At 40.9% G+C, this 15,134-nt stretch overlaps 1 protein-coding gene across 33 annotated transcripts in view; it reads left to right on the top strand.

The window, feature by feature from the left end:
- Positions 1–15,134, top strand: part of LMO7 (LIM domain 7) — a 132,775-nt gene that overhangs the window by 50,362 nt on the left and 67,279 nt on the right. For all 33 annotated transcript variants that reach the window (XM_085593931.1, XM_085593833.1, XM_085593855.1 and 30 more), the window contains one exon: positions 8,423–8,529. In XM_085593931.1, coding sequence (XP_085450057.1) covers positions 8,423–8,529 — 107 coding nt within the window. The remainder of the gene's footprint in view (positions 1–8,422; positions 8,530–15,134) is intronic.

The following is a 15,134-nucleotide window of genomic DNA, read 5'->3' as shown; positions in this document are numbered from 1 at the left end:
GACACAGGGGTTCAGGTGGGCTCCAAGGCAGGTCATCTCCAAACCAACTCATCGATCCAGGGTGCTGGGAAAGTTTCTCAACAACATGGGATAAGCCCATGTAGGGCAGGAAGGATTAGATGCAGTACTAGGATGCTACTCCTGTTAAATAAAAGATGCCTGGCTCTTGAAGGAAGCAAAGTTAGAGGAAACTTCCAAATGCTCTCTTATGAAGAATGAAGTATACTAAATAATTGTCCAAAAATCAGAGGCTACATTAATTGAGGACCTGAGGCTCTGCTTCAAGTCCTGTGCATGAAGAAGCTGAATTTCACCTATATAAAGTTGTTAACCTGTGTGAGCAAAATAAAAAAAACCTTATGTATACAAATAAAAAAAAAAAGGGGGGGGGGTGGAGGAGGAAAGCAAGCTCTGCCAAAACTTTGTGTTTCAAGAACAAGAGGTCTTTACTTCTTTCATTACTCATTAGGCTTCAGGGGAGTTTCACCTTTAAGTGGATTACTGTCATTCCAGTTCTGTGTAGTGGGGTGACTTGGCTTTGGAGTATTCAGCACACTTCACTTTCAGAGTCTGTTTTGTATAAACTGTTCAGGGTGTAAAGCATATTGCTTGAATTATTTTTTTTCCCTTGATTTTGATTGGAATGCAACTAACTGGTGGGAAAGTTAAGGCTTGTCTAAACAAGGAAATAGCCCAGGCTAGTTCTTCCATACTGGCTTTCCAAACCCATACTTTCATTACAGTATGAATGCCTTTGAGTGGATTGGCTCTATTAACAAGGCTTGTCTGCCGACATGCTGTACTTTAGCCCTTCTCCATTCCAGGTAGCCTTATTTGGTAGCAGTGACATCCCAGAAACACACCTGCAGTTTACAACCTGATATTCACTCTCTTATCAATAAAAGGTTCATTTGGTACACACTGTTACTGTGATATGTCTGTAATGTCATAGTGAAGGTTATGCTGTAGCACGGTTAGAGATTATGAGCCTGGGAGGCATTTTTAAGTCATTGAAGACAGTTGGTCCTTTCTTATGTTAATACCTTAAAGGCTGTCAACTCAGAAGTCCTGTTTAAAAAACTCAACAACCAACATTAATTTCTCTTGTCTGTTTTCCTTAATCCTGTTATTTCCATTGGGAAGAAATTCTGGAGCTCAATGCTGCAAGAGGTTGTAGGCAATGAGGTGGGCTGAGCAGAGGTATCTTCTGCTGGCCATCATACATGGTGGTGCGCAGTGCCAGGACCTGAGTAACGAGTTTTGGGGAAGATCCTTCAATACACACCTTGGTCTTGAAGAGATCTGTAACCTGCTGCAGTCACTGCAGATGGAATTGAAGTTTGGGAGAGAGTTGGACCTTTTTGTCTGAAACCGGAGTGATTCTTTCCCTAAGAGTACTTCAAAATGTGGTTTCCACAATGGTTGCAATGGCAAAGGGGAATGTTCCTCCTCTTCCTGGCTGATCTACAGTTATTGATACTGGTAGCACCAAGGTAACCGTAAAGTTTGTGCACAAAATTTCCTTCCTGCATTCTCACAGCAGGAGCACCTGCTTTCTGACAGGAAAGCTGGCAGTGAATCATTAAAGATTTAGTATCTGTAATCATGCATAGAGCTGCAGCAGGGAATCCCTGTGTCAAGGATCACAGTAATTTACTGTTTTACCCAGTGTGGAAAAGCAATGAAGGACGCGCAGAGGGGAGTGGCAAAGCAATTAATGCAGTTTCTGATCTTTGGCCAACGCAGTGCTCTGTGCACTCTGTCATAGGTGGGATAAGTTACTGAACTGAAGCCCTGAGGTCACTCTAAGTCAAATTATGTCTGCAGGATGATTGTTTTATTTAATATTTTTAGTTTCAGGGCCAAAAAGGGAGGAAAAGAGCAGTTCAGGTATCCTATCCACTCCTTGGTTCAAGGTTGAAATACCTGACCTTCAGAAAAACACAGAGAGCTGTAGGAGCTGGGATCACACACAACAGATGAGTGGGAAATGGGCACTAAACATCCTGACATTCAAGGCCAAGGTGGTAATGGGGAGTTCCTGGCTCCCAGGCCTGTGGTCAGAACACAAATGGGGTTTGCATTCAGCCCTGGTCCCTCCTATCGTCTCACCCCTTCTGCCCCCACCTGCACCCGCAGCCGGAGCTAATAACTGAAACATACCTCCAAGGGAGAGCAAGTCGCCCAACTTGTTCAGCGAGCTCCTGCTGTAGTTCTTTCCTTTTACCCCACCTCTGAGTATAAACAAAGTGGAGCTGTGCGGTGATGCTGCTGCCAAACGTAACTCTAAATTCTGCATTAAACTGATTGCAGCCAACTCGAGTGGACGGTATAATGCTGTGCCTATCAAAAATATTTTCTTCTTTGAAAAAAATACCAGGTTTTTGTGATGGTAATTGCCCTTACTTAAGGGAATGAGGGTGCTAATAACGAGGGTTTTTCATGAATGCAGATCTGAAAGCCTTCAAAATGACTAAATGTCTTGATAAATGCAGTACTATGGAAAAATGCCTGTTAAATGTGATCTACTCAAATGACTTTTAGAATTCTGTAGCCAAACAAATGCATCAGTCTCTCTTAAAATGTCAAAAGTTTTTGTTGCTAGGCACTCTAGATACTTGGTGGTTTTTGTCTTTTTTTGTCTTTTTTTTTTTTTTTTTTTTGAAAGCCTGGAAACTGAAAACAACTTCTGGCGCCAAATCACGGTCTGGATGACGGTGTAATGCTTGGTGCAAATATACTTCATGGCCTTGCAAGCATAGGGTACCATCCCCTTCATAAACTGAAAATCACTAATTAAAATCCTCCCCAAAATCCACAAAAAACCCACCCAAGCACCTTCCTCTCCAAGTCTCTCCTCTGAACTCGAGTTTGAATAGCAGGAGAAATGAGCGGTTTGATTGAAGCAATGGGTATTTGTATCAGAATAGGGGACAACCTCGAGTACTGTCTTTTATTAGCTGATACACTCAGGAAAAACATAAAAGCAACATGTTAATTATTTTTTTTTCGCCCTGTTGCCAAGTGATTTGAAAGATGTGCCATAACTTGTATGCCTGCGAGATTTCATTGTGTTTTGGTGCACAGGCAGGGATTCAGGCAAACAGTTAACTATGGAGACCAGGATTATCACACAGCATGACTGCACCCTAAAGAAAGCAAATGTATTTGCCCACTTGTTTAAATTAATATTCCTGTCTCAGATAATCATGATAATGAGGATTTTTTCAAAATAAATTGCATCTCTATGACACAAGCTGAATTTAGTGTGATGTCATATTGCATGTAAATAGGCAAAATAAAATAGTATTTACATGCTCTTATGAGGATTTAATTAGCTTTTACTTTAGACGTTTTAAATTATTTTCTGTTTTACACACTCCACACTCTATGCCCCTTCTCAGGTAGGTGATTTTGAGGTTTTCTTCCTACTTAAGGTCAGCCTCTTTTTGATCTTTTTTTCATCTTTGGTTTTTTTTCCTTACTTTACTGTTGCTCATGCTGATTTTTTTTTTTCTGATTTAGAAGTGTTCTTTGGTTTTTTAGGCATTGAGGAACCTCTGTACTTCCCCACTACCAGCACCTCACCAGCACTCTGTCTTTCTTTTCAAATTCTTGCCCAGGTGACACATATTAGGAGCTGATCACAGGTGCAACACAGAACCACTGCACAGTGCCTCCATTTTTTAAAATTTTTTTTTTTAAAGTTGCTCTTTAAAATAGTTATTTTTAGAGAAAGGTGTCCATATTCTTGTGCTTCCCCATAGAATTATCAGCTTCTTTCTTTGTGGTCTGGAGGATAGTGATAGCAATGAGGAGCCCTGCAGCAATGGCCCCACTCTTTCCCTCACATTCACCTGCTCTGGCACAGCTTCCCTGCCCCTGGCCTAGGAGCAGAATCAGCACTGAGGACCAGCAAGTGAAGGAGAGGAAAGACTCAGCTCTTTCCTCTCCTCAAGTCCATGGAGTTGCAGGAGTGAGAGGCAGTCCTGGTCTGCTTGGATGCTGGAGGGAGGGTGTGGACCATACTCTCATTTTCAGTGTAGAGATGACATCTTGGCTCATTCAAAGAATTGGTTAGAGGGCAGTGCTTTAACAACAGGTTGAGGGAAGGGTTTGTGTCTAGTGATGCCCCATTGAGAACAGAAAGTCAGGTACAGAGCTGCAAGTGTACAGTATTGTTTGCCTTTTCCCCAACAGGAGTATTTAAAAGCCTTCTTGTGGATGACCTGCTTCCCACTGGCAGCTCCATCTCTCCAATATTATGACTTTGCAGAGCTTTTGGGTGCAGTTAATTTTGAAGTTTGAGGCAAAACTGGAATGCTGAAGGGTAATAGTTCTATCTAGTCAGTTTTCTATGTTGTGCATTTACTATAAGTCTGTACAGAATGTGGAAAACTCAGGCCGTGCTAGGAACATTTGAAATGCTCTGCTGTTCCCTCTTGCCCACCATCTGGGGATAAAACCAGTCCTTCCCACAGTCTCATTCAAACCTCCCCACCCCTTCTCACTAAGACACTGAGAAGTAGAAATAGCATACCAGAAATGAATTACACTTAATTTTGTGGTTTAGACTTCAGGCTTTATTTTTGTTGTGATTTAAAACCTGTAATTCTTTTGACAGTTATTCCAACTTCAGATGCTCAGGGAAATGTAGTAATTGAGTTCTCTTAATAACATGAACAAAAATTAACTTGATGATTTTATCCATGTCATTTCAAGAGCTTTCTCTAATAATGGTCAGAACCTTATGTTTTCTGCAAAATGTATTTGATCTGTCTAATAGTGAATCCTTGCTTTTGAAATGGGCAGCTCTTCTCTCTGGTTTTGCTTCTCTTGTGCTGATAAGTGGCACCAGTATTTCCTCTCATAATCCACTTTATTGGTATAATGGAATCAAAATCTCCAGTTTGCCTTAAATCCCTCCCCTTAGATTATCCTCATAATCCTTTTTTTCTGTTAATTTGTTTCTTTCATTGTTGGGGAGGATGAATAAATATAATTGCCTGGCAAAAGATTTACAATAGTACAGCCAGGATGAAAACAATCCCCCCTACTGGCTGGACAATACCCTTACATACAGATAGGTCCAAAAGTCAAATGGACTGTTCTATCTCAACCCCCATAATGTATGGTTCACCCCACACCTGTAACCCTCCCCTGAAACATCAGGTGTCTGTGATCCCATTGGCCCAAGTCTTGTTCCAGCCCACCCTGAAGCCCCCTGATAAGGGGTCCCTGAGGAGCCAGACGGCCTCTTGGAATTCCCCCTCTCTTGGAACCCCTACCCTCATAGAACTTCCACCCTCTCCTGGAGCATCCTCTTGTCTCCCTCTACCCCTTGTCTCTCCCCTCCTCCATCCCCTCAGGCCTTGCCACGTGCTGTGTCTGGCAGCTCCAAGCAAGACCTTTCTCCATCCCTAATAACCTGATATCCTAAGAGCAGCCTTCAGAGATCTCTCGTCTCCATTCATCCAAGCCGTCCTGGAGCACAGTATCCCCGCATTTCATAAATTTAAATGGGCTGCTCGTGTTTACACAGATTGAGAACACCTTAGTGTTCTTAGAAGAGGGTGGTAGATGCAAGTATGAGCCTTTTCCTCTTAAGCACATCTTGTCAGTGACTTTTGTTACCTGGAGATAGGTCCATGATTTTGAGGTCTGGTTGTTTAAATAGAACTATTTTATGAGGTATGATGAGGTTCAGATTGTAGTATGTCCTTTGAAACTGCAGTGGCAGTGACCATTAGTCTTGTTAAAGTACAGTTACACTGGTAAAAGGAACAGTGTAATGGTTTCTATATTTGAGCGGATTAATCACTGAAAAATGTTCCCATTCACATTTCTAATGTTAAATTTAATTACAAGGTTGAGAACCTGTCTTTTTTTTTTTTTCCTACTTATTTCTGTGGTGCTATTTAAAATTCATCTTCCCATTCATTATTCTGATAGAGTTTAAAATGGCTGCTAGCTATTCTGAGACCTGTGGCTTTGCTAATTAACTATGATGATTAGAGATGGTCAAGAATAACTTGGCAAAGACAGAATTTAGAAATGCTGATTTATTTAAATGATACCTTTCTGTGTCAATATCCAAACCTGATAAATACCCTACTGGGTGTGTCATTGCTTGGTGCTTTGAGGGTCATTTCCAGGCCCTGGCTGCAGAACAGCTGGTGTTAGGGCAGTAACCTGTGAGATGGCAGGTGTGATCAAACCTCTGGCTTGGGAGCTGAGGCAAGGAAGATTTTGAGCCATGTTTTATCCTGCACGTGTGCGCTGTAACTAATGGTGTTCTGCCTTCCATGTTATCTCTCTCTGCTTTTGACCCCATTCCTGACAGTCTTGAGTCCTGTCGGTAGGGATGTTCTCAGGGCCTGTAAGTGCTGTTTATCAGGAGGTTGATGCTTGATAGGTTTACTTGCTGAAACACTTTCAAAATTAATTCTCTCATGTTCCAGAAGTTTGGTGGTTGTGCAGCCAAGCATCCACCGGTGAGCAATTCCTCTGCTTTGTTTTTGTTTCTCTCAGGGTGTAGATGACATCTGTTTTTCTAAATCTGACTCTTCTTCCTTGTTTACCTGCACAGTGTGCTCATTTTCAGCCCTGTGGCTGACATAAGTTTGGGAGTTTGCTCCGAGTTGCTGTGGTGTCTGGGCAGACCAATCAGACTGTGTTGCCTTCACTGGTGCTGGTGTCAGTTCATTACTTTGGAGTTACTCATTCTTTCTGCTCTGCTGCTTTCTTCTTGTGCCTTACTTGCCAGTTTCATAGACTAGTCCCCTGAACACTGACCTGATGGTTGTTTAGCAAGTAGTTCCTCTTCTTTCACACAGAGGAAACAATGCCTTTTCAAGTCCTCGCTGCTTTGGTACTAATGTGACACTCAAATATTTATTTAATAAAGTTGACACATCTAGACAGCTTTCCCCATTTTGCATGGAAAGGAAAAATAAATGCCCCTCTGAGGCTGCATCTCACAGCATGAAGCTCTTCCCTGGACAAATGTGCAGGCAGCCCCCTGGGCACTGCAGGGCATAGGTGAGGCTGCCTGTCCTCCATCCTTCCCAGCTTCCTCCTCTCATCTGCCACCACATCATGTTGGCCATCATGTTGCACCCCCTGCAGCAGAGCAGCCCCCACCATGGCACATCGCACTGAGCCTTGGGGCATAACCTTCACGGTGTGAGACACCTGGGATCTTTCAGATGTGGTAACAGAGCCCGCAGCCTGCATAGGGAATACCTTGCTCAAATATTTTCCTTGAATTAAGCCATGTTTACAGACTGATAAGAAATACTAGAATCCCAGGGACCTTCAAAACAGAAGGTTGTGGGGATTCTTGGGTTTGTTTTACTTTCTTTATTAGAAACAGCTGTTATTTCCTTTGTAGATTGTTTTTAATGAATTTTAAGTGAAGGAATAACTGTTGATTATGTGTAAGAAAAAATAAAATTAAAGCATACTAAATTGCTAAAGCAGAGCTTCTCTATACTATGAAATTCTGATACCAGCACCTTGACTTAGAAACTATTAATGACAGGGCTGTGTGTAGCTTATGAATTAAGTAACTTCGTGTACCTTTTCCTTTGGCTTGCAGCTGAAGGAAGCAAGTGCACAAGAGGGCACATTCTTTTGTTGTTGATAGCATTCCGCCTTAACGAGAAGGAATTTCTTGCCTATTGCCCACTGTTCATGAAGTGGAAAAAGATCACAAGTTGTATAATCTCTGTATATATCATTATATTTATTCTTTTTTAACATTTCTGTCATGGGTTGGTCCATCCTGCAGCAGGTGCAGAGAGTGGGTGCTGCACCTATGTTTTGTAACAGACTGGTGTGAAGTTGAGGAGGGGGTGTGGGAAGGGGAAGGGGAGGGACTCGGGAAGAAGCCCCCCCTCCAAGTGTGACAGCAGCAGCAGCTCTGAATACAGTTTGGTTTCTGTCTCTCCGGAGCTTTGCTCAGCAACCAAAGCCAGACTCCAGGTGCAGTATTCCCTCATCAGTCTGTGAGCATAGAAACGAAGAGTCCCTCCTCTTCTTCCTTCCCTGCCAAGAGTTTCTGGGTGGTGAATGTCAGTAGCTGGAGTTATTTTTAAAGGCAATAGGTGAGGCTTGTCGTGCAAAGCTAGGAAGAGGGCGTTTGTTTGCTGAGCAGAGCTGACATCAAAGTGGAGATTGCTGCCTACTGGCTCACTGCTGCCTTATGCCAGGTAATCTTTAACATACCCCTCAGTCCCTGCGATCGCAGCCCAGCCTGCCTGTGTGCATGAGAAACAACCAGCGTTTATGATCCAGAAGATTGCTTTTCCAGTTTCATTTATGTGAGCTGGACTTTGACATTTAAAGGCTAGTACTAATCGTCTTGTAAAATCTGCTTAGTGCTCTTAACTGAGCAACTGCTTTCTACTTCTCTTTGCAGGATAATATAAATGTTTTTCTGAAAGCCTGTGAAAACATTGGACTGAAAGAAGCTCAGCTTTTTCACCCAGGAGATCTTCAGGATTTGTCCAATCGAGTTACAGTCAAGTGAGTTTTGTGGTTTTGTTTTCTCCTTTCCCTTCTCCCTCTAAGCTCTTTCACAGTCTATTTTTTTTTAATGTTTGCCTATGGAAAATTCTTATTTTAATCTGGTATGAGCAGTTTTGAATACTGTGGTGAGGGTTTAAGCCTTGTTAAAGCTAAAGGATTAGACTTGCAGAAATGTAATTTAAAAAATGAAGTAGTATTATAATAGCTACCTTACAAGGAAACTAATTGTTAATGAATATTTACAGCATTTAATCTGAGATGGAAACTGTCATTTTATTTTAGACTTGGAGCAAAATTGTTAAATAATATCAAAGGCATTACTTTTCTTTATGATTTGTGATTACCGATCTAAATCTGAAAGGCTGAGGTGGTACTTCTGATACTTATCCAAATGGATTTGCGGCACAGGTATAGTGTGCCTAAAGGTCTGCTGGTCTTGCCACTCCAAGTATTAATTAGATGTTTGTCTCTGAGTGTCACATGCCCTGTCAAGGGGTGTGTGTGAGTAGAAATTAAGTACTGAATTTCATGTAATTGGCATATTTATGGAGATGGGAGTTTTCCTGTGGAATAGCAGTGGCTTGGTTCTAAAATATATTTAGTGGATTTTCATATTTCAAGACTGCTCTGTCTCCTAATAAGAATTTTATTGCCAGTTTCTGAGAGATTAAGGTGAAACTTTACTGTGCAGGCAGGTGTTCTAAGATAAATGAGTTGAGGTAAAAATCATCCTAGGGCACATCGATTTGTTACAGTGTTAACTGTTTTTATTATATTGGGACAAAAGGGTGGATTTATTGTCTCTAAAAAAAATAAAATCTTTAGTGGGTTTTGCTGGAAACCTGTCAAGTTAAATGTGAAGGATTGATTCCTGTCTTAAATTACCAGTTTTATCAAAGAGGAACAGGCAGTAATCCTTCTGTAAATACAAGGAAAAAATACTGTGATATGACATGTAGCTGCTTTAATTAGAAAGAAATCTCTCATAGGTGGGTTGAGTGGTAGCCTGTTGACATTCTCTCTGCCTGGTTTCAGAATGAAAGTTCATACTGTTTTGAGGTCTGATATGTGAGATGGCAATGTGTTTTCCATCTTTGACTCATACCCGAAACGTAATTTCTCACTAATCTGCTGTTTAGGGACTTGGCACACTTCCAGGACATTGGTATTCTGTCTGCCAGTTCCTACATCATGCCAAAAGCCGGAGGGTTGGTAACCTCTGCCGTGCTTAAATTACTCACAAAGCCCTAGCAAAAGTTGTTTTGGTGGAAGTTTGCTCCAAGGGTATGAGGGTTGGAGGGAAGGGTTGGAGGCGGTCAGGAGCTGGTGTTCAGCGTCAATAGTGACAAGCTGGAACCCCAGGGAGGCTGAGATAGCGAACTGTTGTGCAAGGTAGGTTGTCCAACTCGTCCCGACGTTAAACCGCGGCGCCCAGGAGAGGTCAGCTGTGAAATCCATCCAGTGGGTCTGTAACCAAGGCTCTTTTTGGGTCTTTCAGCACCGCCAGTTCCCTTCCCGGCTTTGTGAGCAGAGAGTAAGGCTGGAATTTGAAGTTGTCACGAGGCAACAATGGTTTTATATCATACCTTCTCAGCAATGGTTTAATTAGTGTTTTCCAAAAAAGCAGATTTAACTATTGACTGCTTCTTATGGACAGCTGTGTGGGGGGTCTGGGTTAGAGTCAAAAGAGCTGCCAGCCATACAACCATGTTCTTGTAATTTGTTTCAGTATGACTTTGCTTCTCCACACATTATATATCATATGACAGTCCCAGAGTGTGTATTAAATGCTTCCAGAGTAATTCAAAACTTCTGTATCTGAGCATGCATGTATCTGAGTAAAGTGGTGTCCTAAATATACTAGTACTTTTGATGTAGGTAGGAGGTTGGAGAGGGATGGGAAGCAAGTTTTATTCCAAGAAATGAAAGAAGTAAGTTGCACAAAGATAACTCTCTCCATCAAAAAGTTAATTACAGAAATAATTTTATTGCCCAGAGGGCAAGCTATTCTTCAGAAGATTTTCAGATTTATATTTGTGTCAGGAGAGAAATGTTGTCTGATCAGGATTTTTATCTGATGTTTCTTTTTTATTATCTAATAGAAATAAATCATTTCATACATTCAAGCTGAATTAAAAATGTCTTCAAAACTTGTAGGATGCCAGGCCTCAGAAAAGGGGTGCTATTTCATGTCTTGCTTTTGTCTTACCCACTGTTAACTCTAGTTACATAATTAGAAGTAAATTATTTCTTGTCACCAAGAAGGAAAACTTTTCATCTGCTGACATATTCAAAAGATTACATTTAACTTTTGGATTTCTAACATTCCTAAGCAAATTCATTTTGCTGCTGTCACCGGAGGCTAATTGCCCACATCTTAAAGCAGCTGTGATCTGTTGTATGGGATAACATCAATGTGTGCCTGAAGCAGTGTGTATTTTGACACCACAAGAGGACTGCTGTGTTCTGCTGTTGCACCGCTGTTAGCACAGGTTTTTTTATCTACCCAAAACAGATTAAATAAACTGTTGCTTAGAAAAGTCAGCTTAACAGACTGGGGTGGCAGAGAACAGGGTGCTGGTAGGACATGCATGTACTGTCAGGTATGACAAGGTGCTTGATTTGCCTTGGATGTCGAAATTGGTCAGAGGAAGGTACCATTAAAAGGGTGGGTCTGCTTCTGCTGCTAAGAGGGCACGAGAGTTGTCATCTTATGTAAGAGCAAAACCAGTCTTTCACACTGACTGGGAGGTTGCATCTCTGTCCCTGTTACCCTTGTTCAATTGATCTGACACCTCTGTGCTGAGCAAGTCCTCAGGAGGAACAGCTCCCTTTTGAAGTGGATGAGCTGTGTGAAGTGGTGTTCCATGTGCTCCTGCCTCTGCTGCCTGGCAGTTATGTGTGGTATCTCCTTTTTACCTTGTGGGAAGTCATATGCCCTCAGGCTGTTGCCATCTGACTGCCATCCTGTGCCCCCTGGGCAGGCTTCCTTCCCAACAGGAAGAGTTATTTTCTCCTTGTACTTTATTCCAGAGTGTGCTTGCTGCCTTTTGCCATACCTTTGCTGGCAGCACTTTGTCTGATGAACACTGCCGCAAAGCCATTCAGAGTTACTAAACTGTTACATGGTGCAGTGTTCTTGTGTCACCTGAGTTAAGGTCAAGACCCTCAGTTCCTCATGAACAGAATCTGTTCCGAGAAAATAATCTTTCTATCTGGTGAGGAGGCTACAACTTTCACTTGTATTTTGTTTTCTCTTGCAACTGAGATGATGCACAGGCATGATGTGAAACCCTCCTCTATAATTACTAGAAGTAATCTGGGGCAAGAGAAGCAAGAATCCCCTTATATACCCAGACTTTCAGTTCCAAGTGATTATCCTTTTTGCAAAGAAAAAGCTCCTTAAAGTTTTATTGCTTAGAAGTTTGTGTGAAAAAGCCTGGCTAAAATTACCACTTGCTGCTCCAACCCTTGCAAACTTTATGCTTTGCCAGATCAGCAAGATTAGTAGTTGGGTGGTGTGGAAAAATGGTCATGGCATGGATGATTTCTTCTCTGCTAGTAAAAATGGGAGTGTGGATTAGTGTCTGAGATTTATAGTTCAGTCTTTCTGTAAATCTGCAGAAGTTATTGCTCAGTGGTATAGTACAGCAATATGTCATGTGTTCCAAGAAGGATCATCCAGATGGGCTTATTCCTCACATACGCTGTCTGGCAGTCATGTGCATATCATCTTGTTCAGTGGCTAGTTATTTGTGTAAATGCATGTGTGTCCCTCTTCAGTTCTTTTGGTATATTTGATTTTTGTTTCTCAGCGTAGTGTTTTATTATTTCTAATTGGAGATGTTTTAAAACCCAGCAGATAGAGTGAAGGTTTTTAAATTTATTTCTACTAATGCTAGATTGTCTTAATGCTTCATTTGATTCTTTTTTGGTTCTGTCAAAGTAAGAATGTAATACAAGCTTAGTGACTCTCTGTTGTCAGCATGGTTGCTATTTAAAAACATTAAGCACTTCCTCACCCAGCTCTTTAGGCGTGACACACCCAGTTGTTCCCAGCTGTGGAAGGGTTCTTAATAAAATCACACCATGGAGTTATAAGGGAGACTTCACATAGTCAGACACCAAGTATCAATTCTGATGGTGTTTGTTATTGAAATTATCAGTTTTAAAGGAGGCAGCCTGAATGCTCAGAGAGAGAGTGTAAATTCAAATTTGTCTTGGAAGCAAATTAATTCTTCTACATGAAAAAAATTATAATTCTGTAAAATGAGATCTCCAGTTGAAGAATATAATTAAATTCTAATATTAAATTTAAAAAATGGTGAGTTAATAGATTAAAATATTAAACTAAAGGGAAAAAAAGAAGAAAATTTACTGCAAAATCCTAAATAGCTAACTTTTTTGAAGCTACCACAGCCCTGACTTCTGAGGTTGAAGTTTTACCATACTAATTTTATTTTTCAATAAGAGAGCAAATTAAAATACTTGGCTGCCACTAATATTATTACTACATTGTTATATTTAGAGTATGTCTTGAATGAAACTAAAAACTGAGGCCCCACCTGGAGCACTGTGTCCAGCTCTTAGGCACCCACCACAGGAAGTATGTGGGCCTGCTGGAATGACTCTGGAGGAGAGGGCCATGAAGATGAGCAGGGAGCACCTCTCCTATGAAAACAGGCTGAGAGAGCTGGGGCTGTTCAGCCTGGAGAAGAGAAGGCTCCAAGGAGACCTTGCAGCACCCAAAAGGAGCCTAAAAGAAAGAGGGAGAGGGACTCGTCATGAAAATGCATAAGACAAGGGGTGATAGTTTTAAACTGTAATAGGCTGGGTTTAATTTTAGATATTGGGAAGAAATCCTTCACTGTGAGGGTGATGTGGCACTGGAATAAATGGAGCTGTGGACGCCCCATCCCTGGAAGTGTCTGAGGCCAGGTTAGATGGGGCTTTGAGCAATCTGGTCTGGTGTGGAAAGTGTCCGTGCCCATAGCAGAAGGGTTGGAGGTAGATTATGTTTAAGGTCTCTTGCAACCCAAACCATTTGGTTATCTTTTCCCAAGATAGCTGGAAGTATATCATCACCTTGCAGAACCTGGTATTTGGATAAGGCCTTCATCTTTTTGCTGGCCTGCACTTATTCCACGTATTCATTATCAGTCTTGTAATATGTTAATTATGTAAAGCAAACAGAAAACCCTGTTGGAGAAGTTTTGTTGAAGTGGGTCTAAGTGCATGCATGAGATGAAATAACAGAGCTACGACTTTGGTTCTGGCATTTCAAAATTTTGAATAAATCCATTTAATGTTTCTTTAGAATAATCTTTTTTTATGAATTCCTAAACAAAAAATGATCCTTGGAAAATTAAAATGCCATGCTTTCTGTAACATAAAGCTCTATATAACTAAAGCCAACTGGAGAGAAGTAACAACTGTTACATGCCATGTTCATCCTTGTGTTCCTGCATTTCAGCTGAGCTTTTGAGCCTGGCTCTCTATTTCAGTTCAGAGATAACACTTTCTGAATTTAAAATACCACCCAAAAAAGTGGTTCAGAGAATAGATGCTTTCAAAATAAAATCTGAGAAAATTAAATAGTTGCTGTGTGGTATGGCTGTAAGCACATATTCTGCACCTGTTGTTCTATTTGGAGCAGGATATATTTCACTCTTCTGATTATATAAGAGTGAACTGTTATACCAACCTTAAGTATTTTAAGCATATGTACAGAATCATTACCTTGCATATCACAACTCTTTTCTCTTATTAAGAAACCCTCTCCTTTTAGGGGTTGTTGGAAGGGAAACCTTCTAGCAGTGAGTTAAGCTAAACACAGTGCCCTCTAGTACCTGTCTTCTTCAGCCTGTAATTTAAATTACAATACTGCCAGTGTGAATCACTGATTTTGTGGTAGGAAGTAGCTGTACACTATTTCCTGATATAGTAGATATTGAATTAAAAAATATTCTTTTCTAATAGTAGTTGATGTTTCTTATTACTTGAATGTTTTTCCTGTCTAGTCCTGGGGAATATGCTGCATTTCCTGATTCCACTTCTGTTTCCTGCTCAGGGTGTTTTGTTTTTTTTTTTTGCTAGGTAAACAAAGGCAAAGTGAAATTTCTCTTCTATGGAATGAATGTTAACACTGTTAGGCAGACCACTGAAGAAAGCAATCTACACAGAAATTCCTGAAAAGATGATCTTTTGAATGGAAAACTGTTGTCAGGGCTCTTGGAAATATGGTTGTTTGGAGAGCTTTAATTGTAAAAGTGATACCACATCTCAGTGTTTGGAGGAAATTTTTAGGTTTGCTTTACCAGTTTCACCCAACTCTGTAAACTGGCAAATCAGCTACCTGAAAGCCTGAGGTGTGATGATGAGACACTCTTTTGGGACTTTTTATCTTATTTTGCCCTTCAGGAAGAGCTGTCATATTTTGCTCAAATGAGACAGTCTTGAAAAACCAACCAATCAAGACCCCAAACCAACCTCAAAAACAACAATGAAAGGAGAGAGAAAGCAGATCAGTTTGTGGACAGATAGTTCAGAGATGGTGTTTTCTGTCAGTAATACTGAATTTGTGGTCTTTCATATCTAATACA

This window comes from Lonchura striata, chromosome 1 (genome assembly GCF_050655825.1).
Source record: "Lonchura striata isolate lonStrDom1 chromosome 1, ASM5065582v1, whole genome shotgun sequence".
In the NCBI taxonomy this organism is placed as follows: Eukaryota; Metazoa; Chordata; class Aves; order Passeriformes; family Estrildidae; genus Lonchura; species Lonchura striata.
This window is presented reverse-complemented; position numbering and strand designations above follow the sequence as displayed.